The sequence below is a fragment of the Vulpes lagopus genome, chromosome 19, assembly GCF_018345385.1.
Source record: "Vulpes lagopus strain Blue_001 chromosome 19, ASM1834538v1, whole genome shotgun sequence".
NCBI classification, from domain to species: Eukaryota; Metazoa; Chordata; class Mammalia; order Carnivora; family Canidae; genus Vulpes; species Vulpes lagopus.
The window spans coordinates 35,466,095-35,492,425 of record NC_054842.1 but is presented as its reverse complement, the minus strand read 5'-3'; the positions used below and the strand labels follow the sequence as shown (position 1 = coordinate 35,492,425).

General features: G+C 36.1%; 1 protein-coding gene and 1 pseudogene across 5 annotated transcripts in view; both read left to right on the top strand.

Moving 5' to 3' along the window:
* Positions 1 to 26,331, top strand: part of CEP70 (centrosomal protein 70) — an 84,055-nt gene that overhangs the window by 19,403 nt on the left and 38,321 nt on the right. For 2 of the 5 annotated variants that reach the window (XM_041734515.1, XM_041734511.1), the window contains exons 3-8: positions 5,220 to 5,315; positions 7,950 to 8,074; positions 9,740 to 9,830; positions 9,969 to 10,092; positions 10,414 to 10,594; positions 23,614 to 23,783. In XM_041734515.1, coding sequence (XP_041590449.1) covers positions 8,060 to 8,074; positions 9,740 to 9,830; positions 9,969 to 10,092; positions 10,414 to 10,594; positions 23,614 to 23,783 — 581 coding nt within the window. In that variant the 5' untranslated portion in view covers positions 5,220 to 5,315; positions 7,950 to 8,059. The remainder of the gene's footprint in view (positions 1 to 5,219; positions 5,316 to 7,949; positions 8,075 to 9,739; positions 9,831 to 9,968; positions 10,093 to 10,413; positions 10,595 to 23,613; positions 23,784 to 26,331) is intronic. The other 3 variants (XM_041734512.1, XM_041734514.1, XM_041734513.1) reach the window with 3 other exon arrangements.
* Positions 15,497 to 16,150, top strand: LOC121478993 (annotated as a pseudogene).

Sequence of the window (26,331 nt, the reverse complement as noted above, 5' to 3'; positions counted from 1 at the left end):
CTGTCACTCTTTTCTCTTTTTCTCCCATAGTTTTTATATTGGCCAGCTTGGTGATATCCCTTAGGCACTGTTCTCTAGGTTTATCAGTAAGTTTGAAGATAGGGAAATGGAAATTATTTCTTTTGTCTGCTCAAATCTTCCTTTGATTGCTTCTAGTGATTTTTCTTTTCTTTTCTTTTTTAAAGATTTTATTTATTTACTCATGAGAGACACAGAGAGGCAGAGACATAGGCAGAGAGAGAAGCAGGCTCCCTGCAGGGAGCCTGATGTGGGACTGATCCCTGGACCCTGGGATCACGACAGATGCTCAACTACTGAGCCACCCAGGCATGCCCTTCTAGTGAATTTTTTATTTCAATTATTGCCCTTTATGATTTTTTTCTTTAAAAAAATTTTAAAAAATTTAAATCCAATTTAGTTAACATATAGTATATATTAGTTTCAGGGGTAGAATTTAAGGATTCATCAGTTGCATATAACACCCAATGCTCATTACATCAAGTGCCCTCCTTAATGCTCATCATTCAGGTACCTCATCCCCCCACCCCCCCGCCCCCCCGCCAGGAATCCTCAGTTTGTTTCCTGTAGTTAAGAGTCTCTTATGGTTTTCCTCACTCTCTGTTTTTATCTTATTTTTCTTTCCCTACCCTTATTTTCTTTTGAGATTTTTATTTATTTATTTTAGAGACAGAGAATGGGGGGGGGGGGGAAGGGCAGGAAGAGAGAATCTTTCCAGCAGATTCCCCACTGAATGGGGAACTCAACATAGGGCTCAGTCCTGTGACCCATGAGATCATGACCTGAGCCAAAACCAAGAATCAGATGCCCAATGGACTGAGCCACCCAGATGCCCTTCTTTCTTATTTCTTTTTAGGTTTTTCATCTCTTTATTGATAATTAAATTTATTCATATAAATTTGTTTGCACATCTTCCTTTAGTTCTTTTTTTTTAAAATTATTTATTTATTCATGGGAGACACAGGTAGAGAGAAAGAGAAAGAGGCAGAGACATAGGCAGTGTGAGAAGCAGGCTCCTTGCAGGGAGCCCAATGTGGGACTCGATCCCAGGACCATAGGATCCCGCCCTGAGCCAAAAGCAGATGCTCAACCGCTGAGCCACCTAGTAGTCCCTCTTTCTTTAATTCTTTAAGATGGTGGTTTTAAAGTCTTTGTCTAGTAGATCTACCATCAATTCTATTTTTTCTTTCTGGCCCAGGGATAGAAAATATTTTCTTGTTGGTTTTTTTTTTCCTTTGTATATGCCATACTTTCCTGATGCTTTGCATGTTTGTTACTTTTTTTTGGAAACTGGACATTTGAATCTAATAATGTGATGATTCTGAAAATCAGAATCTTCTTCACCAAGGTTTACTGGGTTTTGCTTGTGTTTTTGTTTTTGATTGTTGTAGGCTCTCTGTGCCAAAGATCAACCTGAGGTGTACACTTAAGGTCTTCTCAGGTTTTTTCCAACCTGCACCTTTCCCTCAGCATATGTAGTAACTTTCTAATTTCCCCTATATGCATTTGCTTTTAAATGTGTAGTCTTTAGTGTCTGGGTCCCAAAAAGGGCAAGACAGAACAATGAAGGGGAGAAAAGGACAATGGCTCTTTAAGTTTCCTAGTAGTCACTTTAGCTTCTTTGCTCCTTTGAGGTGAGAAGCAGTAATAACTAATCAGGTCACAGAACCCTGATATTTGGAGCAAAGGCTTCTTTTGCTTACCCTGATCTGTACAGACTGGGTGCAAGCTGCTCCTGGTATGCTAAACACAGCTGCCGGTTTTAGGAATGGGGATTGAGAATGGGTAAGTGTTACTGTGCTAAGAGCTAAAATTGAAATTAACCACAAATTATCATTTTAGGTTTCCCTGGAATTTGCAAACCTCGATAGAGTCCACAGAGTTCCAAAATAGTTACTTGAGACAGAACCTGCCAGTGCAATTGTTGTCTAGATGGGGAGGCACATTCCTGGTACTTTTTATTCTGCAATTTCTCCACAATCCTCTTTTCCTGAACTTTTACAGTGGGACAGAATTCAGGAAAGCCTTTCTGATTTCTCAGACTTCTTCTGTTTCTTTGTGTTGTGTTAAAAAATATGGCAGTTTGTTTTCTGAGCTTTCCTGGGTCTGTTACCAACCCACTTTGGTCTCAACTTTCCCTTCCTCTCTCTTGACCCTGTCTTGCTCAATTTTAGTTCCATACCCAGAAGTATCTTTTAACTGTGGGCCCTGTCATGGAGCTCTAGCATGTTAATTTTGAATGTTTATAGGAGTCTAGCAGCTGCAGTCCTTCTTATGGCACAAGGGCAGAAGCCCTTCCAGATTCACTTGTTTTCATATTAGTGCAATAGTGAATTTTAGTGAATACTAATGGTTGGGAATCCTCCTGTTTTTATAACTTTTAAATATTGCCAGTTGGTTTTTTGTGTTTTTTTTTTTTTTCTTGCACAGATGCCATCATCCTGCAGTTCTTGCATCCTTAGTGATTTTTTTCCCACTCACTTATATTTTGATGTGTGGGGGGAATACTTTGTCACTATGTTTTGTTGTTGTTTTTTACTTTTTAAAAGATTTTATTTATTTATTCATGAGAGACAGAGAGAGAGAGGCAGAGACACAGGCAGAGGGAGAAGCAGGCTCCATGCAGGGAGCCCGACGCGGGACTGGATCCCAGGTCTCCAGGATCAGGCTCTGGACTGATGGCGGCGCTAAACCGCTGAGCCACCTAGGCTGCCCCTGTCACTATGTTTTGATGCAAATACTATTCTTTGAGGTTCTTTTCTTTGTTACCCAGTTGCTTTTATTTTAATATAGGGATTCAGAGATTAAAGAATTTTGCTGTTACCATGCCATCAATCCTTTCTTTGTACTTTTGCCTTTACCATTTTGTATGTTTATATTTTATATGGTTTTTTAATATATTATCTTTTTTCCTTCAAAAAGATATAGTTTGATTTTTTTTTTAAGCCAACTTGATGGTCTTCTTTAACTGGAGCATTTAATCTATTTACATTTAATATAATTACTGATGGGAGTTTAAATCTATATTTCTTTTGTTCCATTTGTTTTCTGTTTGTTTCTCTCCTTTTAGATTTATTTTTATTAATCCTATAGTTCCTTTTTTTTTCTTTGTTAGGAAATTACACACTTGAGTTCTGTTCTTCAGTGGCTATTTTGGAAATTCTCAAACATCCTTAATTTGCAAAATACCCGATATTAAGAGATACTTTTATCTTCCACTTAAATTATAAACAAAATTAGAACACTGTTACTCTATTTACCTGATTCCCAGGTAACACATTTTGTTATTGTGTATTTTAGCTATATTTTTTTAATCTTCACAAGACTTTATTTTATGTGCTCAGTGTTTACAGTATTCATTTCTTTGCTTTTTATTCCTTTCTATATTTCTTTTTAATCAAGGAATCTCTTGCATGAGAATCTCCTTTAGAATTTTTTATAGTATAGATCTGTCAGATTTGTTTTGTTTGAAAATGTCTTATGCCTTTATTATTAATGGATATTTTCACTAGATTTAGAATTCAATTAATTAATTTTTAAAAAGTTGTGGCAGTTGAACATTTTTTTAATTTTATTTTTTAAGATTTTATTTATTTATTTGACAAAGGTAGAGATAAGGAGAGAGCACAAGCAGGGGGAGCAGCAGGAAGAGGGAGAAGCAGACTCCTTGCCAAGCAGGGCTCAGTCCCAGGGCCCTGGGATCATGACCTGAGCCGAAGACAAATACTTAACCAACTGAGCCACCTAAGCGCCCTTAGATTTAAAATTTTAGATTGGCAGTTATTTTCTTTCAGCACATTGAGTATATTAGTCCACTATTAGTTTCCATTATTACTGCTGAGAATTTAGCTGATGTTTCAGCTCTCGCTCCTTTGAAGATAATCTTTTTTCTGTAATTTCTTTTAAGATTTTCTCTTTGTTTTTCTGTACTTTGGTATGATGTGCCTAGGTGTAATTTTTTTTTCTATTTTGTTTGCAATTTGCTGGGCTTCTAGAATCATGGATTTAGGTCTTTCATCGGTTGATTTATGTCTTTCTTTGCTTCTGCTAGGTGCATGGAAGTTTTGTTTTAAAGATTTTATTTATTTGAGAAAGAGCACGAGTGAGTACAAGCAAGGGGGAGGGGCAGAGAGAGAGGGAGAAGTAGATTCCCCACTGAGCAGGGAGCCCAAAACAGGGCTCAATCTCAGGACCCTGAGATCACCATCTGAGCAGAAGGCAATGCTTAACTGACTGAGCCACCCAGGCACCCTTCAGAAGCACTTTTAATTTGGGACCTTCTTGACTTAGAGGAGAGGAAACCAGGTTTCAGTTAATGGGACAAGTGGTTTACTTCTAGTTAACTCTTATCCTGAGCATTGTAGCCCTTATAGGTAACAACTTTAAATGAGGGTGGGGCGCGGGGGGGTGGTGGGAAGTGTTAATCCTTAGCACTCATTCTCACAGCTTTTTCTTTGGATTGCCAAAAGCCTTTAGGGAAAAAATGGGTTCTCCTTGATTTTTTTGCCTGGTAATTCCTTATTATTGTGTTCTTTAATTTGTAAGAAAAAGAATTTTATATATATATATATATATATATATATATATATATATATATATATATATATATATATTTTAATTATAAGTAATCTCTACCCTCAACATGGGGCTCAGTCTCATGACCCTGAGATAAAGAGCTGTAAGCTCTACTGTATGAGCCAGCCACATGCCTCAAATTGAATGTATTTTATTTAACTTTTTTCATTGACTTTGGAGACAGAGCTACCTACTCCACCATCACCAAAAGTCGACTACTTATCTCATGGAATTTAGTCTTACCTAAACATACTTAAGTAAAAACAGTGTATGTTAGGTAATTATTTGAGTAATTTGTAGAAAATAGCTAAGCATCTAAACAACATACCATGGTATGATTAGGTAAGATCCATTTTGTTGAGCATACTTTTTATATAATAGCTACCACTTATCTATAAGTTTCTATATGCCAGCTATCTCATTCTAAGTACTTTCTACATGTTGTCTGACTTAATTTAACCCATGAGGTGTAAGTATTACTGTGTCCTCTCTTTTATAGATGAAGAAATCAATGCTCAAAGAGGTTAATGAGTTTGTCCATGTCATACAGTTTAATAAATAGTTAAGCTAGTAGTCACTCAGGCCATCTGAGTCTGAGCTAAACCTCTATACTTTATTCTTTCTAGTGCTACAAGAACATATAACAAGAGGACCTGATCTAGTCATGGGATCAGGGGAGTTTTCCCTGAAGAAAGAAATCTGAGCCAGGATCTGAAGGTCAGGTATGAATTAACTAAGTGAAGAGTAGGATAAGAGTGGCCAGACCTTGAATCTGGAGAGAGGTGACATTATGACAATTTGAGAGTGGTCCAGTGTGGTAGTTAGGAAGATTGTCAGAATATACTCCACACTCTTTGGGGGAGTATCATACCACCCTTATGTCTGGTCTACCAACCTTATGTCTAGTCTACAAGGGTGTATTCTTCCCACTTTAAAATTCTGACTGACTCTTGATAGTAATAGAATAGGATAAACACAGCACCACTTGTGAAGTGTTCTTGCCAGAAAATACTGAACCTGAATCTTTTTTTTTTTTTTTTTAAGATTTTATTTATTTATTCATGAGAGACACAGAGAGAGAAAGAGAGAGAGGTAGAGACACAGGCAGAGGGAGAAGCAGGCTCCATGCAGGGAGCCCGATGTGGGACTTGATCCTGGGACTCCAGAATCACACCCTGGGCCAAAGGCAGGCGCTAAACTGCTGAGCCACCCAGGGATCCCCCTGAACCTGAATCTAATAAGGCCTCTAGATGTAACCAGCTTATCAGAAATATAGAGGATGGAAAAGTATGTTAAATACAAAAACACAGTAAGCCAAATCTGAAATAAGAGTAGTTTGAGGGATCCCTGGGTGGCGCAGTGGTTTGGCGCCTGCCTTTGGCCCAGGGCGTGATCCTGGAGACCCGGGGTCGAGTCCCACATCGGGCTCCCGGTGCATAGAGCCTGCTTCTCCTTCTGCCTATGTCTCTGCCTCTCTCTCTCTCTCTCTGTGACTATCATAAATAAATAAAAATTAAAAAAAAAAAGAGTAGTTTGACAAGACAGATGGCCTATTATTCAACAACAAAAAAATGCATGTTAAAAAAAAGAGGGGAAGGACTGCTATAGATTAAAAGAAACTTTAGAGTGCTACATTTGGACATTGTTTGGATCCTGATTTGAAAAAAAAAAAGACATTTTTAAGATATTTTGAGGAATATTGAACCTGGACTAGGTATTAAGTGATGATAAATTGTTAATTTTATTTGGTGTGACAATTTTGGAAGTTATGTTTAAAACAAATTTGTATTTGTTAAAGATGTATACTGAAATCTAAACATTGAAGAAATGAAATAAGAATGGAAGAATCTTGGCTTTCATTGAAGCTGTATTCGTGGATTTATTATACTTTCTCTATTTTTGTATATTTCTAAAAATTTCTCTAAATTTACATTTATTTATTTATTTTTGTATATTTCTTTTTTGTTTGTTTGGTTTTTTTAATATTTATTTATTTATGATAGACATAGAGAGAGAGAGAGAGAGAGAGGTAGAGACACAGGAGGAGGGAGAAACAGGCTCCATGTCGGGAGCCCGACGCCGGACTCGATCCCTGGACTCCAGGATCGCGCTCTGGGCCAAAGGCAGGCGCTAAACCGCTGAGCCACCCAGGGATCCCCCTATTTTTGTATATTTCTAAAAATTTCTCTAAATTTCTCTAATACAGTTAGGCAACGTGAATATTTTTTATTGCCAATCTACTTCTTCTGATTTAACAAAAGATACTGTATCTCCAGCAGCCCCTAAAGCCTAGGAGAAATTAAAACTAGGTGAACGGTTTGTAAAAGCAGGATGGGTTACCATAGTAGGGGTGGTTGAGTTGTTAAAGAGACCAAAGCTTACAGGGGAGAGATAGTATGACATTAAGCACAAAAGTGGCAGAATTTGGGAATTTGTAACATGTTATTGGGTTTATCTGAAAATAAGGTAGAAAGACTGCACCCTGTAGATCAGACTTAAGGGTGACTGGTAAATTGTTTAGTTGGATTTCACTATCTGAAACAGACATAAAAGGGTAGGAAGGTGCTTTGGAAGAAATACTACCTGGCAGTGAAGAGGCCTACCTTTTTCCTTAGTAATTCTGAGAAGATCATTTCACTTTTCTGGGATTCAGATGGTTATAGTACCTGATGTCTTGGTACAACTCTCTCATATGCTGCTCTGCCAGCTATGAACAGCTAGAGATTTTGGATTAAACACTATACAAGGTCCTCTCAAGATCTAAAAGTTCCTGCTGCTAATGAATGTGTATGATTGTGCTTCTTGAAAGGAGGAATTATATCTACATACCAAAGAATCCAAATTTCCCTATAGGATGATAAAGTCTTAGATGATAAGAAGAAGTAATGGTAGGGTAGACTGAATATAAACTTTTGTGTCTGCCAGTCACACAGAATTCTTTGTTGCTAGCCTCTGATCTACTTAGAAATAAAGACTACCTAAGCAAGTGGCACTGCATTTACCCTTGGAGTTAGTCCAGTGAATTGTTAGACTGGCCTGTAACTTTGGGTCAGGTATAGTTCTTTTGGCTTCAAGAAGCAGCTTCCACAAGATAGCAGTTTATTTATTAGCAGCATGTGCTTTGTACATATCTAATTAAAACAAACAGTTCTGTGTGTGTGTGTGTAAAACTCATAATGTTTTATTTCTAGAGGAGAACATTATAAGATAGGATTTATTCTAATGATTCTTAAAATCAGCTTTCTAGGAAGTCATACAAGTTTTGACACAGGAATGCTCAAATTGCCTAAGGGTTATCCATTCTTTTAAATATAATTTTCTTTGACACCTATTGAACTTTTTCTTTTCTCATTTAGGCAACGTGAATATTTTTTATTGCCAATCTACTTCTTCTGATTTAACAAAAGATACTATATCTCCAGCAGCCCCTAAAGCCTAGGAGTCCAGTAAATCATTAAACAGACTCATGACTGAAAAACAGGTAAACTTGAAATATTATATATATATTTTGAATAATATATATAATAATATATAATAACTATATAATTATATATATATATATATAATTTGATCATTCAAAATGTGTGGCATTATTTACAGAGTACTTGGTTTTTATGAGTCATAGTAGATAGCCACTGAGATGCCCACATAGATTTTGGTTCCTAAAGCAGATAGCTTCAGTAATTTTAATTCTGGATCATGAATCTTTGTGACCAACAACATAAATAAGGGAAAAGATTGTAGGAGGAGAAGTGTGGAAGGGATAAAGAAGGTGAAGAAAGTCAGCAGTCAAAAGGAAAGATTTGGTGCTGTTAGTAATAGTGCTATTGTAGTCATACCAGTAGAGAGCTTAATGTTTGGGGGCATTTGAATGTGGAGAGTAGTATTTTATATGTACTTTGTCTATATTAATCTTTAAGCTATTACAATATTTAATACTATATCACTAGTAAAAAAAACTATTTTATAAATTATATTTTTCAAGCACTTAAACATTGTAAATTCACTCAGATTACCTTTTCAAATATACTCAAATAACTTAAAAAGCAAGTAAATTAACTTCACACAGTGATTTCAAATTAGATCATTGTATTTACATTAAAAGACTTAATATCATGGGTTTAAATATCTAAAAAATCATCTCTATTTTTATTTTTTTAAATTTTTTTTATTTTTTTATTTTTATTCTTATCTGTATTGTATATTCTTACTACCTTTTCTTCCTATTATTGTTTTTATTTACTTAATTTAGAGAGTTAGGGCCCCCCTCTCAGGTTTATGGTACGAATAGGTATTTAGAATCAGGGATACAAAACTTGAGAATATCTTTCAGAGTGACTCTACTAGAATCAGTTACTTAGATGGACAGACTCCTTTTTATAGTTAGACCTTGTCCATTATACAAGGGACTATCTATATCATTGGCTTTGACTATTCAGGCATTTTGATTTTTTTTGGTGACCTTATTCATTAAGTGGTACTTGTTTCTGTGTGACTTGCATTTAATTTACTGTTCAGTTAATATGACCTAATTGGCAGCTGTTTCTTTTCTTTCTTTAAACTTTGGTCAAACTTTTTTTTTTTTTTAAGATTTTATTTATTTGAGAAAGAGCAAGAGCCTGCACACAAGCAGGGGTAGTAGGGTCAGAAGGAGAGAGAGAAGCAGACTCCACACTGAGCACAGAGCCTGACATGGGTTTGATACCATGATCCTGAGATCATGACCTGAGCTAGAGTCAGATGCTTAACCAGCTGAGCCACCCAGGCGCCTTGCAGCTGTTTCTTTTGAGTAGGGCCTGGTGTGATTTTGGTTAAGCAAAAAAAGCCCTAAGGTTTGTTTGGTTCACTGAAATTACAAGGTGTTTTTTGGTTGGTATTTTTGTTTCAATTTATCCATTACAGCCTATATGTATGAGTATGGAATTATATAATGTGCTTTATTATTTGTGCTTATTTGCATTCTTTTTGATCTGCTAATTTTGTTAGACATTTGTTTTAATTTTAATCATCATGTGTGCATAAAAAATTCATATTAAGAAACTTTGGAGAAAAAGTTCCATTATTTTGTAAACAAGGAAATTATATTTGAGAGGGTGTTTCTTCACTTTATATATTGAAGTTGATCCTTCTCTCCTTGTAATTACAGCAGGAAGAAGCAGAATGGGAAAGCATAAATGTGCTGTTGATGATGCATGGCTTACAGCCTTTATCTCTAGTCAAAAGAACTGATCTTAAAGGTAATCAAATCCTATTCTCGCTAGATCCTATCCTTTCTCATTATGGTAAAAAAATTCTTTTTCCTTTTAAAACTAATTTTTATCTTAAAATTTTTTGCCTTTGATTTTTACTATCTGTATTATATTCAAAAAATATAGATCTCATCGTTTTTGATAAACAGTCATCACAAAGGATGAGGCAGAATTTGAAAACATTGGTGGAGGAAACAACACGTCAACAGAACATGATCCAGGAGCTCATAGAAACTAATCAGCAGCTTAAGTAAGAAAACAGAATTCTCTTTTGAATTGTTTGTATACCAGTGGTATGCATTCTAAAAATAATGCCTTGAATCTTGAACTTTAATTTTCTATTTTGACTAAATATTAAGTTTAAAAAATATTTTTAGTAGGTAAATCTTTCAGTAATAGCTTAGCTTAGATATGTAAGAGTGCCTTGTATTTCTTCCATTGGTTTGTGTTATATGACAGAAATTTTAACAATGCAATGAAATTTTAGAAATTCGTTATGTTGTTAGATGAGTATGTTTGTTAATGTGATTTCCTTCTATACTAAGGGAAGAAATCGTGTGTCTGTTTTTAGAAATGAACTTCAGCTAGAGCAAAGCCGAGCAGCCGATCAGGAACAACGAGCTAATGACTTGGAACATATTATGGAGAGTGTGAAATCCAAAATTGGTGAATTGGAGGATGAATCTCTAAATAGGGTTTGCCAGCAACAGAATAAAATAAAAGATCTTCAAAAGGAATATAAAGCTTTACAGGTATTATGTGTTTTCTTATATGATAGTAGTAAAACAGCTCATTAAGGTCACAGGTGACTTCTATGTCACTTAATTCAGTGGTCTTTATCTTATTGACAGATCACTGATTGCTTTCTAAAAATTCTTTCTTTGTTTGGTTTCCAGAACATTCTCTTCTCTGGTTTTCCTCTCACCACACTGGTCATTCTTTAATTCTTTTGCTGGCTCTTCTTATCTTCCTTCCTATCCAATTAGTGCTGGGATTCTCTAGTACTTATTCCTTAGACGTTTTTTCTTTCCTATATATTCTGACTCCCTTGGTGATGTTCAGTCTAATGCATAGCATAAATTCATTAATAATTTCAAATCTTTATCCCAGGCATCCTCCCTTATTTCCAGACTGATACCTTGCAGCCTACTGGATGTCTAATAGGCACCTAGAATTTTACATGTCTAAAATGGAGTTCCTGAATTTCTTCCCCCAATTTTTTTCTTTCAGTCTTCACTCGGGTCCAAGTCACTTTCATTTCTTTATACCTATCTGTTGGTCTCCCTGTTTCTACCCTTGCCTTTTTCAGTATGCTTTCAGCATGGTTGCTCAGAAACCTCTAATGACTTTCCTTTTTCTTTAGGGGAAAATAAAAAAATCTTACCATGGCCTCTAACATTCTACATGATCTGGCTTCCTGTTACGTTCTGATTTCATCTGGTTTACTCTTGGTTTATTCTACACCAGTCACACACACTTTTCTTAGAGAGTGTGAGCGTGTGCACAAGCAAGAGTGAGCAGGTGGGGAAAGGAGAAAGAGAGAGGGAGAGAGAGAATCCTAAGGCTCAGCAGAACCCAACACCGGGCTTGATCTCACAACCCTGAGATCATCACTGAACTGAAATCTAGAGTTGGACATTAACTAAGCCACCCAGGCACCCCATGTTCTTTCTCTTCCTTGAACATTATCCTTGAGCATTCTCACCTCAGGACCTTTCTGTATTTTGTTCTTTTCCTTTGCACTGCATGCTTTTTCCCAGTTAGGTACATGGCTTGTTCTCTTCTTTCTCGAATGTCACCATCTCTCAGGGATTCCTTTCTTGAGTACTTTACTTGTGGCTGCCATTTCCATCCTCTCCACATCATACTGCCTTTCCGGATTTAAATTTTATCCATAGTTCTTATCACTACACAACATACTAACATACTACGTGCTTTATTTGTTTTATGTATCTCCTGTGTTAGAATGTAAGCTGCATGAATGCAAATATTTTTGTCTGTTTTATTTAGGCTAAGAGTACCTGTTTTATTAATAATAGTAGATGCTCTAATATTTGGGTTACTGAGCTAAATTTACATAACATTTTTATGGAATACCCTTTGTGATTATAAGTTGTTTGGTTACTTTTTAGATAAGTACAATATTGTAACACTGAATGCTTAATTTCCTGCTTTTATAAAACTGTTATTTTTAAAACAGAATTTGTTATAATTTGAAGAAAATAAATATTTTGTAGTGATAGTGTTGTAGAAGTTATTACAGATCCTTACAATATAACATCTTTATGAACATCAAATCCTTAAATTGGTTTTATTGGCAGAACATTGTATTTACCTACTGCACAAGGTGTTTAGGCTGCCTGAAAGGGACCAGTACTCATGAGGCAGAGTCTAGATGTCCCTTCAGTTTATATTGGCAGTGTTAGAAGGATCAGATGAGTTAATATAAAGTCCTTTGGGGTCAGAGAGAATCAGCTAGAAACCATGGAGAGTTCTGGTATGAGGACAGTGGCAGTTGGTGTTCTGCCCTCATTTAGGCTGCCAGCTTGGGGTACACAGTGGGAGAGCTGCTCGTATTGATCTTAACTCCAGAGCAGATAATGAAATCTGTTTTTATTACTTATCAATCAACAGAATTTTCTACCATTAGACTGTTTTGTAGGTTATGTTTTAGGTTAGCTTTGTTAGGTAGCTTTCTTTATCAATGGAGCATTATAAAATTATAAAAATCTCTCTAAAAGGAGGAGGGATTTTGGAAATATTTCTATATGATTTGATTTTGAACTTTCAGATATAGGGCATGTGGAAACTCAAGACCATTTAACACGTCAAGTTACTAACGTAAGAAAGCAGCCAGCAGGAGTGTAAAGGTGCTGATTCTTTGGTTGTCAGTGGGAGTTGAGGTAGAGGATACAAGTGCTATCCTTTTAGGAAGGTATCTGTTTATCTCTTCAAAGAGATTGATATATAAATAATTACAAAGTTAAATTATTGGAACATAAGACATATGAATTTACCAGAGTTTTAGGGACTGCAAAGAACTGCTACTTGAAGGTTCATTGGTAAGGGATGACTTGTATTTTTCCACCAAGTAGTTTCATATGTCATAAACGACTTATGGTATTATTAGCTTTCTATTTCAGGTCCCAGAGATTTTTTTATATAGCTTACAAATGGTACAGAGGAGGTCTCATGTTCCAGTCTGCCATGGAAGGGGGCAGACAGAATCAGGACTAGGGTGTGGACATTTGGTGTTGAGGAAGGCTGTCTGTGCTAAATTGATCAATTGAAATTAGTTGTTTGTTTGTTTTTAAGCCCCTGAAGGGTACTTTTTATAGAGTAGTAACAAATTGGCGAACCCAAGGAATTACTGTCCCTACGATGTTGCTAATTGTCCCATACCATTACAGAATAGTCACATATTCTGTTTGATACCAATCAATCGTGCTTTCTTGGAGAAGATGGGGAGTGCCCCCCCGAAAACACTTATTTCACCATTAATGGCACATTCTTCTTATTTTAGCATGCAGTTATTTCCAGTTTTATTTTAATTTTTTTTAAAAGATTTTATTTATTTATAGAGACACAGAGAGAGAGAGAGAGAGAGAGAGAGAGAGAGAGAGAGAGAGGCAGAGACACAGGCAGAGGGAGAAGCAGGCTCCATGCAGAGAGCCTGACGTGGGACCGATCCAGTGTCTCCAGGATCATGCCCCAGGCTGTAGGCGGTGCTAAACCGCTGCACCACCAGGACTGCCCTATTTCCAGTTTTAGAATGCTTTAATGCTGCTTGTTTTGCAGTTGAGAGAAAGGAAATGTTGATTTTGTATGTATAGGGCAGAGAAGTTAAGGAAATCATTTTGAAAGATTGCTAGGGAAATGTAGAAACCAAAAGACATTATATTTGCAGTTTTTATGTTCTGCCGTACAGTTTTTCTCTTTCTGTACTTAGACCAGTATGTTGGCTTCTTTGGATATGGTTTTATAAACTCTTACATTCTCTAAATTTCTTTTTTTTTTTTTTTTTTTTTTTCATTCTCTAAATTTCTAAACATAACTTTTTGGTTTTAAGTCAGTGTGATCTGTATCAGGATATAACTCTCCCTCTTTGCAAAAATGATGGTGCTATTCATAGGGAATATATAGGTCAGTAAACTGATTTTTACTGTTCTTTTAGTGGTTATTTCACAGATCAAAATATGTATTCTTGACTTCTGAAAATCTAATGTTGCTACTGGAAGTCCTAGCCACAGCAGTCAAACAAGAAAAATAAAAGGTGCCCATATTGGTAAGGAAGAAGTTAAATTGTCACTATTTGCAAATATGTAAAACTTTACATAGAAATGAATGAAACTATACATAGAAAATATATAAAGACTCTATCAAGAGGCATCTGGGTGGCTCAGTCAGTTAAGTGTCCAACTCATGTCATGATCTCAGGATAGTGAAACCAAAACCAACATTGGGCTTTCCACTGGGCCTGGAGCCATCTTAAGGTTCTCTCCCCCTCATTCTGCCTCCCCGCCCACTCTCTGTCTCAAAAAAAAAAAAAAAAAAAAAAGATTATCAGAAAACTATTAGTAATAATAAATGAGGGACGCCTGGTTGGCTCAGTGGTTGAGTGTCTGCCTTCAGCTCAGGGAGTGATCCTGGAGTCCTAGGATCAAGTCCTACATTGGGATCCCCGCAGGGAATCTGCTTCTCTCTTTGCTTATGTCTTTGCCTCTCTGTGGTCTCTTATGAATAAATAAATAAAATCTAAAAAAAAAAAGGAATAATGAATTCAGTAAAGTTGGAAGATACAAAATTAATTCACAGAAATGAGTTGTGTTTCTATACACTAATAAGTAGCAGAAAAAGAAGTTAAAAATTGCATTTACAATTACATCAAAAAGAATAAAATACCTAGGAATAAACTTTTTTTTAATCCCAGATATATTTTTATTTTTATTTTTATTTTTTAATAAATTAATTTTTTATTGGTGTTCAATTTACCAGCATACAGAATAACACCCAGTGCTCATCCCGTCAAGTGTCCCCCTCAGTGCCCGTCACCCATTCACCCCCACATTCATCCGCCCTCCTCCCCTTCCACCACCCCTAGTTCGTTTCCCAGAGTTAGGAGTCTTTATGTTCTGTCTCCCTTTCTGGTATTTCCCACACATTTCTTCTCCCTTCCCTTATATTCCGTTTCACTATTATTTATATTCCCCAAATGAATGAGAACATACACTGTTTGTCCTAGGAATAAACTTAACCAAAGAGATAAAAGACCTACACTCTGAAAACCATAAAACATTGATGAAAAAAATAGAAGATGACGCAAACAAATGGTAAGATATTCCATGCTTGTGGATTGGAAAAATTAAAATATTGTTAAAATGTCCGTACTACCCAAAGCAATCTACAGATTTGTTGCAATCTCTATCAAAATACCCATAACATTTTGACAGAACTAGGACAAATAATACTGAAAATGATATACAATGACAAAATACCTTAGGTAGCCAAAGCAATCTTGAGAAAGAACAACCAAGCTGGAGGTATCATAATTCAAGATTTTAACAAATGCTACAAACCTGCAGATCAAAATAGTATGGTATGGATTGACTGAATTCTATGGGCACTGGAGCCTTTCCAGAGAAAGAATGTGAGAGATGGACATGGACAAATAGATTTATTTAGAGCTGTGGAACAGGACACCCTCTGATGTGAAGAGCTTGTCCTGGACAACTGCTAGTTGATTGAAGGCAAAATCAAAGGCCTCACAGATGAATTTGAAGAACTGGAATATAATCAATGTAGGCCTCACTTCAGTCACAAATTTGCTAAAGAAACCCTAGAAGCTTGAACAAGTGATAACAGAGATCTCAGGGCGGGCTGGAAGTATTAGCAGAAAAGCATCTGAACTTCATGCATCTAAATTTAAGTGGCAACAAAATTAAAGACCTCAGCACAATAGAGCCACTGGAAAAGTTAGAAAACCTCAAGAGTTCACACCTTTTCAGTTGTGACATAACCAACCTGAAGCTCCTCCTGCAGCTCATGTATCTCGATGGCTACAGCTGAGAGGACAGGGAGACCCCTGACTCAGATGCTGAGGGTTATGTGGAGGACCTGGATGATGATAAGGATGAGGAAGAATATGATGAAGATGATCAGATAGTGGAAGACGAGGAGGAAGAAGGAGAAGAGGGTAAAGAGGGTTATGATGACTAGGAAGTAGTTAATGAGGAAATGAAGATGTTGGTGAAGAAAGGGGTCAGAATTGAAAAAGAGAACCTGAAGATAAGGGAGAAGATGATGACTAAATGGAATAATCTATTTTGAAAAATACCTATTGTGATTTGATTTTGTACCCATAATCTCCTCTCTCCTCTGAAATTCCATCCCCTGAGATTTATTTTTTTCTGATTGTAATGTTGCTGTGAGAATGGGAGGGGAAAAGTGTACTGAAGGCCATAGGGGGAGGGAGGGCAGGAGGAAGTGGAATAAAATGCTATTTTTATTGAAAGAAAAAAAAAAGGAGTGATGAATGGAAATGAATAGGGAACCCAGGAATAAGCCCACGTTTGTATTGTCAGTCAATCTATGACAAAGGTTGCAAGAATTATGCAATGGGAAAAGTCTGTTTGATAAACAATGCTGGGAAAACTGAACAGCTACATGCAAAAGAATGAAACTGGACCACTTTCTTATACCATACATAAAAATAAACTTAAAATGGATTAAAGACCTAAATGTGAGACCTGAAACCATAAATCTGGAAGAAAGCATAGGCACTAATTTATTGACATCAGCCTTAGAACATTTTCCTAGATATATCTCCTCAGGCAAGGGAAACAAAGTAAAAATGAACTTTTGGGACTACATAAAAATAAAAAGCTTTCATACAGCAAAGGGAACCATCAACAAAATGAAAAGACAACCTACTGCATGGGAGAAGATACTTGCAAATGATATATCCATCAAGGGGTTAATATCCAAAATGTATAAAGAACTTACACAACTCAACACCAAAAAAACTCCCAAAGAATCTGATCAAAATATGGGCAGAGGACCTGGATAGACATTTTTCCAAAGAAGGATACATACAGATGGTCAACAAACACATGAAAAGATGTTGAACATCATTAATCATCAGGGAAATGCAAATAAAAAAAACATAAGGAGATACTACCTTATGCTTGTCAGAATGGCTAGAATCAAAAAGAGAAGAAATAACAAGTGTTGAAAATGTGGAGCAAAAGGAACCCTCTTGCACTATTGCTGGGAATGTAAATTGGTGCAACCACTGTGAAAACCAGAATGGAGATTCCTCAAAAAACTAAAAATAGAAATACCATCTGACCCAGTAATTCCAGTACTGAGTATTTACCTGAAGAAAATGAAAACACTAATAGGAAAAGATATCTGCACTCCTGTGTTTATTGCAGCATTACTTACAATAGCCAAGATATGGAAGCAACCCAAGCATCTATTAGATATAGATAGATATAGATATAGATAAATGGATAAAGAAGATGTGACATATGTTACTCAGTTATAAGAATGAATGAGATCTTGCCTTTTGCAATAACATGGATGGACTTAGAGGGTATTATGCTAAGTGTATTAAGTCAGATGGAGAAAGATAAATACCATATGGTTTCACTTATATGTGGAATCTAAAAAACAAAAGAATAAACAAAAAGAAACACCCATAAATACAAAGAACAAACTGGTGGTTACCAGAGGGGGATAGTCAAAATGGGTGAAGGGGAGCGGGAGATACTTGCTTGGAGTTATGGAATGAATAAGTCATGGGGATAAAAGGTACTGGTAGGGAAGGTATAGCATGTAGTAGCATTGTGTGCTGACAAATGGTAGCTAAAATTGTGGTGAGCATAGTATAAAGTATAGAATTGTTGCATTATTGTGTTCGCCTGAAACTAATGTAACATTGCACATCAACTCTACTTCATTTAAAAAGAAATTTAGTATTACTTTGTAATTTTTACCTTATTCCATGCTGATGCAACACTCAAAACAATTTTGCCCCTCTCCAATTTAGTATTATTGTTGTATATTTCAATTCTCTCTTTTCATTGACTCTACATTTTGTTACTACTGAAAATTGAAATAACAAAATAATTCTTTCCTGTTATTTAAATTTTTAAAAATCAGGAAAAAAAATCTAATTACATACTCTGCCCTAATTGTTATTTATTACTGAAACCATTTAGTGTAAAGCCACCAAACTCTTTTTTTTTTTAAGATTTATTTATTTATTTGTGTTAGAGAGAGAGAGAGGCAGAGACACAGGCAGAGGGAGAAGCAGGCTCCATGCCGGGAGCCCGACGCGGGACTCGATACAGGGACTCCAGGATCGCGCCCTGGGCCAAAGGCAGGCGCCAAACCACTGAGCCACCCAGGGATCCCACCAAACTCTTTTTATATAACTTTTTCCCACAAGTTCTTTAGCTTCAATTTTTTACTGTAGGATTCATCTTTTGAGTTTAGCTTTCTAAAATAGACACAAAACTGTAAGACTGTTTCTTGGGCCAAATGAAAAATAGATCTAATTTTTTTTTTTTTTTAAAGTCAACAAGACATTTGCAATCTAAGAAAGGAGAGAAAGATACAGGAAAGAAAAGGACAATTGATGTGGCACAGGCTATTAAAATTGTTACCCATGGGAGATTCTGTGTTGTGTGAATGGAGGTCATCTTGGTTTTTGGGTTTCCCAAAAAACATTTGTATGAGAGTCAGCACTCCAATTAAAGACAGCCAAAGGAAACTAGCAAGCACAAAGCAGTTTATTAAGAACAGTATACTCTTAAGATGGGAGAGCAGGCAGGCCCATAGGGGGTAACTGCACTGGAGTTAGGGGTGTCTTTTCTTTTTTTTTTTTAAAGATTTATTTATTTATTTATTTATTTATTTATTTATTTATTTATTTTTTATGAATGAGAGAGAAAGAGGCAGAGACACAGGAGGAGGGAGAGTGTCTTTTCTTTTTATGTTTGCATAAGTTATGGGTCATAGAGTGGTCTCGAACTGAGGTGGTTTCCAGTCATCTAAAGGACTCCTACTGGTAGGGAGGGGGAGTTTTTGATCCTACAAGATTCTTACCAGAACTGTCACGACCATCTTCCCCTACAGGACAGTAAGAGTCGAAACCACAGTGTAAATATAATGAACATACAGGCTAGAAAGGAGAATGCATGTTTGCAACTGCTGTTCTTGATCTGATAGCCCTGGGAGGTGGGAAACTATGTAAGCACTTTTCACCACTATCTTTGCTACCAGCTGGTATCTACCTACTCTGTCAAAATCATTGATACCTAGTTGTCTTTCACTCAACATAATTATTTCAAGATTCATTCATATTGTAGGATGTATCAACAGTTAATTCTTTTTTTATTACTCATAAAGTATTCCACTGTATTGGATATACCACGATGTATTTACCTGTACTTGTGTTCAACTCTTTCTGTAAACATATGCTTTCATTTCTCTTTAGTAGTAGATACATTTCTCTTTAGTAGATACCTAAGACTCTAATTGCTGAGTTGTATGGTAAGTATATATTTAGCTTTTTAAGAAATTGCCTGTGACTTATCTTCATTTTTCAGTGTTTTTCCTAATTTTGATGAAGTTCAATCTATCAGTTTTTTAAAAATGAATCATACTTTTGGCTTCTATATAAAATATAGTGCCTAGTCCAAGGTCACCGTACCCAGTTGTCTTACCATTTGTTAAAAAGAGTATCTTTTCTCTACCAGATTGCTTTGTACTTTGGTGAAAATCAGTTTTTGTATGTGTGGGTTTACTTCTGGACTCTGTTTCATTGATATATGTATCTGTCTTTTTTGGAAGTACCACACTGTTTTGATTACTGTTAGTCTTGTAATCAAACACTATAAGCCTTTTACATTTTTCTTTATCGATGTTGTTTTGGCTATTTTAGGTCTTTTTGCATTTCTGTGTGAATTTTCTAATTAGCTTGTTGATTTCTACAAAAAAAAAAAAAGCCTGCTGATATTTTATTGAATACATTATTACATTGAATCCATTTGGGGAGAATGGCATCTTAGGAATAATGAATGTTGTGATCCATGAACATATTTTTTATTATGAACACAATATTTGTTTAGGTATTTAATTTCTTGGCAATGTTTTGTTTTGTTTTGTTTTGTTGTTGTCCTACACAGGGCTTGAGCTCAGGACTCTGAGATAAAGACCTGGGCTGAGGGATGCCTGGGTGGCTCAGTGATTTGAGCATCTCCCTTTGGCTCAGGTCGTCATTTCAGGAATCTGGGATTGAGTCTTGCATTGGGCTTCCCCGTGAGGAGCCTGCTTCTCCCTCTGCCTATGTCCCTACCTCTCTCTCTGTGTGTGTCTCTTATGAATAAATAAATAAAATCTTAAAAAAAAAAAAAAAAGACCTGGGCTGAGATCAAGAGCTGGACCCTTAACAGACTGAGCCACCCAGGTCCCCCTCTCAGCAGTGTTTTGTAATTTGGGGTACATTGGTCTTTCCCATGCTTTATCAGATTTATCTCTAAGTATTCAGTATTTTAATGGTATTATAAATGATTGTATTTTCTATTTAGTTTATTTAAAAACATTTTTTTAAAGATTTTTTTAAAGATTTACTCATATTGTGGGTTGTCATTTTACTCTGTTGATAGTGTCCTTTGATGCACAAACATTTTAAATTTTGATAAAGTTCAACATGCTTATTTTTTTCTCGTTTGTGCTTTTTTGTGTCCTATCCAAGAAATGATTGCCAAATCCAGTGTCATGAAGCTTTTATCTGATGTTTTCTTCTCAGAATTTTATTTTTATTTTTTTAAGATTTTATTTATTTATTCATAGAGATGCAGAGAGAGAGAGAGACAGAGAGGCAGAGACACAGGCAGAGGGAGAAGCAGGCTCCATGGAGAGAGCCTGACGTGGGACTCGATCCCAGGACTCCAGGATCATTCCCTGGGCTGCAGGCGGTGCTCAACCGCTGCGCCACCGGGGCTGCCCCTTCTCAGAATTTTAAAATATTATTTCTTATACTTAGATCTTTGATCCATTTTAAGTTAATTTTTTGGTGTATGGTATTAGATAAGAGTCCAACTTCATTCTTTTGCATGTAGATATCCAATTTTCCCAACATTATTTGTTGAACAAAGCCTATTCTTTTCCCATTGGATCGTCTGGGTACCCTTGATGAAAATAAGTCCATCATACATCCACAGGATTACTTTTGGGCTCTCCATTCTACTCCATTAGTATATACATCTGTCTTTATACCAGTATCACACTGTTTTGATTACTGTAATTTTGTAGTAAGCTTTGAAATCAGGAAGTATAAGAGCTTTAACTTTGTTCCTTCAAGGTTGTTTTGGCTATATGAGGTCCCTCGAGATTCCATATGAATTTTAGGACAGATTTTTCTGTTTCTGCAAAAAAAATGTCATTGGGATTTTGATAGGGATCACATTGAATCTGTAGATCATTTTGAGTAGTATTTACCTCTTAGCAATATTAAGTCTTGCAGTTTGTGAAATAGAGAGTATCTTTCCATTCATTTTTGTCTTCTTTACTTTCCTTCAGCAACCTTTTGTAATTTTCAGTGTATAAGTCTTCTGACTTCTTGGTTTATTTCTATGTTATTCTTTTTGATGCTATTGTAAATGGAATTATGCGTGTGTGTTTTTTTAAAGATTTATTTATGTATTCTGAGAGAGAAAGCGCACAGAGAGGGGGTGGTGGTGAGGGGCCCTGGGAGAGAGAGATCTGAAGCAGACTTCCCACTGAACGTGGAGCCCTACATGGGGCTCAAACCCACAACCCTGAGGTTATTACCTGATCTGAAATCATGAGTTGTATGCTTAACTGACTGAGCCACCCAGTGCCCTTGGAATTGTTTTCTTAATTTCCATTTTGTATTGTACATTGTTAGTTTATAGAAATGCAATTGATTTTTCTGTGTTGATTTTGTATTCTGCTACTTTGCTGAATTCATTTATTCTAACAAGTTTCTTTTTGTGGACACTTAAGGTTTTCTACACATAAGATCATCTGCAAATATAATTTTACTTCTTTCCAAAATGGTTGCCTTTTATTTCTCTTTCTTGACTGATGTCTCTGACTAGGACTTCTGTACTATGTGGAATACAAGTAACAAATGCAGGCATCCTGCCGTGTTTCTGATCTTAGAGGAAAAGCTTTCAGTCTTTCACTATTGAGTATGAGGCTTACTATGGACTTTTCATAAGTGGCTTTTATTCCTAGTTTCTTGAGTGTTTTTATCATGAAAGGTATTGAATTTTGCCAAATGCTTTTTCTGTATCAGTTGAGATGATCATATGTTTTTGTCTCCATTCTGTTACTGTGGTGTATTACATTGGCTTTTTTCATATGTTGAGTCATTCTTACATTCCAGGAATATATCTTACTTGGTCTTGGTATACAGTCCTTTTAATATGCTGCTGAATTTGGTTTGCAAGTATTTTGTTGGAAATTATCTGCATTAGTGTTTGTTTATAAGGGACATTGGTTTGTGGTTCTCTTTTCTTGTGTTGTTCAGGGTAGTGTTGGCCTCATGGAAAGACTTAGGCAAAATATAGTTGATTCTTGTATATTGCTCTAAAACTTGCAACCCTACAAAACTGAATTATTAGTTCTAGTTTTAGGGCTAATGTATAGATAGAGGTGGAACAGAGACCCATGTCACATAGCTGTACAGCAAATACCTGACTTCCAGATTGGGGCTGAGGAGATGATCAGTGGTTCTTGGGAGATCTTGTGGTATCAGAAGCTGAATCTCCTTTCCCCCTTGAGGTTATCTAAGTCTCAGTGAACTTGATACTGTGCAGGTGAACATGTGCTTAGACAAAGCATTCTCTTCTGAAAATGCAGATTAGATGGGGATGGGCTTTCTCACTGAGCTTAATTTTTAAAAAGTATATTAATAACAATAGTGATGGTGCTCTTGATAATGAACTATCGAGGGACATTGAAGGATTGAAGCTAGAGAATAAAGGAAAACCATACCAGTGATACTTCATTGAGGACAAGGAAGATAGTATCTAAAACCTTTGTATAAATCTTGGGGTGGGATCCCTGGGTGGCGCAGCGGTTTGGCGCCTGCCTTTGGCCCAGGGCCCGATCCTGGAGACCCGGGATCGAGTCCCACGTAGGGCTCCCGGTGCATGGAGCCTGCTTCTCCCTCTGCCTATGTCTCTGCCTCTCTCTCTCTCTCTCTCTGTGTGTGTGTGACTATCATAAATAAAAAAAAAAAAGTTAAAAAAAATTTTAAATCTTGGGGTATATATTATTGCTTAATAACAAATCCTGATTTAGGGAGTACTCTGAGTTTGCTGTCTCCCATATTGCATGAATGTCTAAGTGGATCAAACTATCTGAAATCCTGAATTATCAATTTTAAATCCTAGTTGTTTTTAACATTCTTAATATTGGTCCTTTCCTGATTATTATTTTCATCTCAACCTGTACATGAAATTATGTCTGTTTTATGGAGTTCCTTATTACAAAATAAGTAAATGCATGTGATTGATTATAAGCCATATTTTCCCTATTTTACTTGTTATATTTTTGTGTTTATGACTTATTAATGTCCTTGGAGCTTGCACCCATTTAAAAACAGCTCTTGAAGTTCTTGAATGAAGCATCTCAATAGAAACTGTGAAGATGGCTTTGTGTACAATATTATTAGGATACCATGTCCTAGATGTACATATCATAATTATGTTGTTTGAAAAATTTCTTACAGGCAAAATGTCATCATTATAAGAAAAAACGAATGGAGCAACAAGAAATTATTACTTCTTTGCAAAAGGATATCTATAGATTAACAAAGGAGGACGAAGAGCGCGTTGTCACTCAAAACAGAGTATTTGCTTATCTCTGCAAAAGAGTTCCTCATACCGTCTTGGATAGACAGTAATGTTTTCTACATAAATTGATATGTAGCTAGATTCATTGTAATTTTTTAAAACATTTTATCTTGGGAGTGGATATATCTCTTATAAACTGGAGGAGTCTTCCTCCCCCTTTTCTCTGCCCCCACCCCACTCCACCTAAAACGTGATTAAGTTATTGAAGAAACTGGTCATTTAGCCTCGAGAAGTTCTTGCTAGATTTTTTTTCCTTATTGTATCATTTATTCTTCTGTTTCCTGTATTTCTCTAAATTAGAAGTTGAGGCTAAATTCAGATATAAATATTTTGGGCAAAATACTTCATAAGTGGTAATGTGTGCTTCTAATGTAATGTGTGATTGTAACGTATCAGGAGGCACATATTGTCTAGCTGACTTACTTTTAAGGATGTTAATAAGATTGTTCAGAGGGTTAAATAGTAATCTGATCCTTCCTCTATGAAATGGCCCATCACCTCTTCATCTAATGGTTTCATGCAATTGGTGATTTTGCAAAATGGTGATTTTTCAATTCTGCTGTTCCTTTAAAAATTTTTTTCTGGGATTCTTCCATTAAAAGGAAAATTTGCTATTGACTAGGGGCTATTTGGTTGTTCTATGTGGTTTGTTACAGGGAAGGTAGAATTAAAACTCAGTTCTTTCATTTTAATCCCACTTTTTAGAGTAAGGAGTTGATGCCCTTATGATTTCTAGTGATAAGCAACATGATTTTTTGTTTGTGGCTGTCTTTTTTCAATTTTAATGATCATATTATTCTGTCTTTGGCCAGTGGGAACTTTTTCATACTGGTATTATATGCCCTTTTGACTCAACTTCATTAATCTTTGTTAGATTTCTTACTTTTAGGGAGCAGGCACATTCTATACATTTTTTTTTTCCTCAGAACTCTTTTGGGGAATGAATCCAGATATTTGTTAAAGCTAACACTAAACAACCAGAATTAACTAAATTAAATTTAAGATTAGACATTTCTTTTAGCCAGGGATGGTTTTTAGAGGCCACAGTATGGCTGTTGGGGTTGCTTGTCATGCTTATAATGTTTATTGTGTTGTTATTGATTTTAGGACTTTTTAGTGAAGAGTACAAAGAGTTATGTATATTTTTGGGAAAAAATCATTAATTTTTTTTTCCAACTGAAGTTAACATTCCAGGATTTTTATTTAAACTCTGATTCTAGGGCAGCCTGGGTGGCTCAGTGGTTTAGCGCCGCCTTTAGCCCAAGGTGTGATCCTGGAGACCCAGGATCGGTTCCCATGTCAGGATCCCTGCATGGACCCTGCTTCTCCTACTGTCTGTGCCTGTGCCTCTCTCTCTTTGTGTCTCTCATGAATAAATAAATAAAATCTTAAAAAAAAAAAAAAACCCTCTGATTCTACATTTGTAACTTTCCTTTTATACTAAAACTCCTTATTCCTAAGAACAATATAATTATTATATATCATATAAAAATAGCTTCAAAATAATACTAGAATTACTGCTAACAATAAATCTATGAAATTTAAATTTCTTTACAATTATCTTTTTTTTTTAAGATTTTATTTATTTATTCATGAGAGACATACAGAGAGAGGCAAAGACATAGGTGGGGGAGAAGCAGGCTCCCCGCAGGGAGCCTGATGCAGGACTTGATTCCTGGATCCCAGGATCATGACCTGAGCTGAAGGCAGGTGCTCAACCCTGAGCCTCTCAGGCGTCCCTGCAATTATCTTTGACATCAATAGTACATCAGTGTTCAAAAATATCTTGAAATATTTATTTGTATGTTTGTATCACCAAATTAACGTACAGTTAGGTTTGTTTCAATTTTTTTTCAATGGTTAGGGATTACTTTGTTTTCCGTTTACATTTGAATATGTAAGACATCGATGTGATTCCAATGTAAAAGCTAATCATTTATATTCAGAAGAGTTGTTTTCATTTCTGTCCCCTTGACCCTATTCCTTTCTGCTATAGGTAATTCTAAATGTCTAGTGTTATTTATTTATTTTTTAATTTATTTATTCATGAGAGACCCTGGGGCGGGGGATGGGGGATGGAGAGAGAGAGAGAGAGAGGCAGAGACACAGGCAGAGGGAGAAGCAGGCTCCATGCAGGGAGCCCGACATGGGACTCCACCCTGGGACTCCAGGATCACTCCAGGATCCCTGGGCAGAAGGCAGGCGCTAAACCGCTGAGCCACCTGGGCTGCCCTATTTCCCTGTTTTGTATAAAAGATACACCATGTTTTTTTCACTTAATAGAATAAACTACCTCTTAACTAGTCTTAAGTATTTACATAGTAGGATTGGGAGTCTTTACTAACTAGGTATTTTTATTTTGCTATAAAAATAAATGAGGTCTTATGCAACTTAAAAACAAGTTAAGACTATAGATTTTGATAATTATTTAAGAAATAATACACACATATATAATTTTCATCCTTTTGAAGGAAGAACAAGGACAAAAATTTAAAAATTGAAATTAAGGGCAGCCTGGGTGGCTCAGCAGTTTAGTGCTGCCTTCAGCCCAGGGCCTGATCCTGGAGACCTGGGATCGAGTCCTAGTCAGGCTC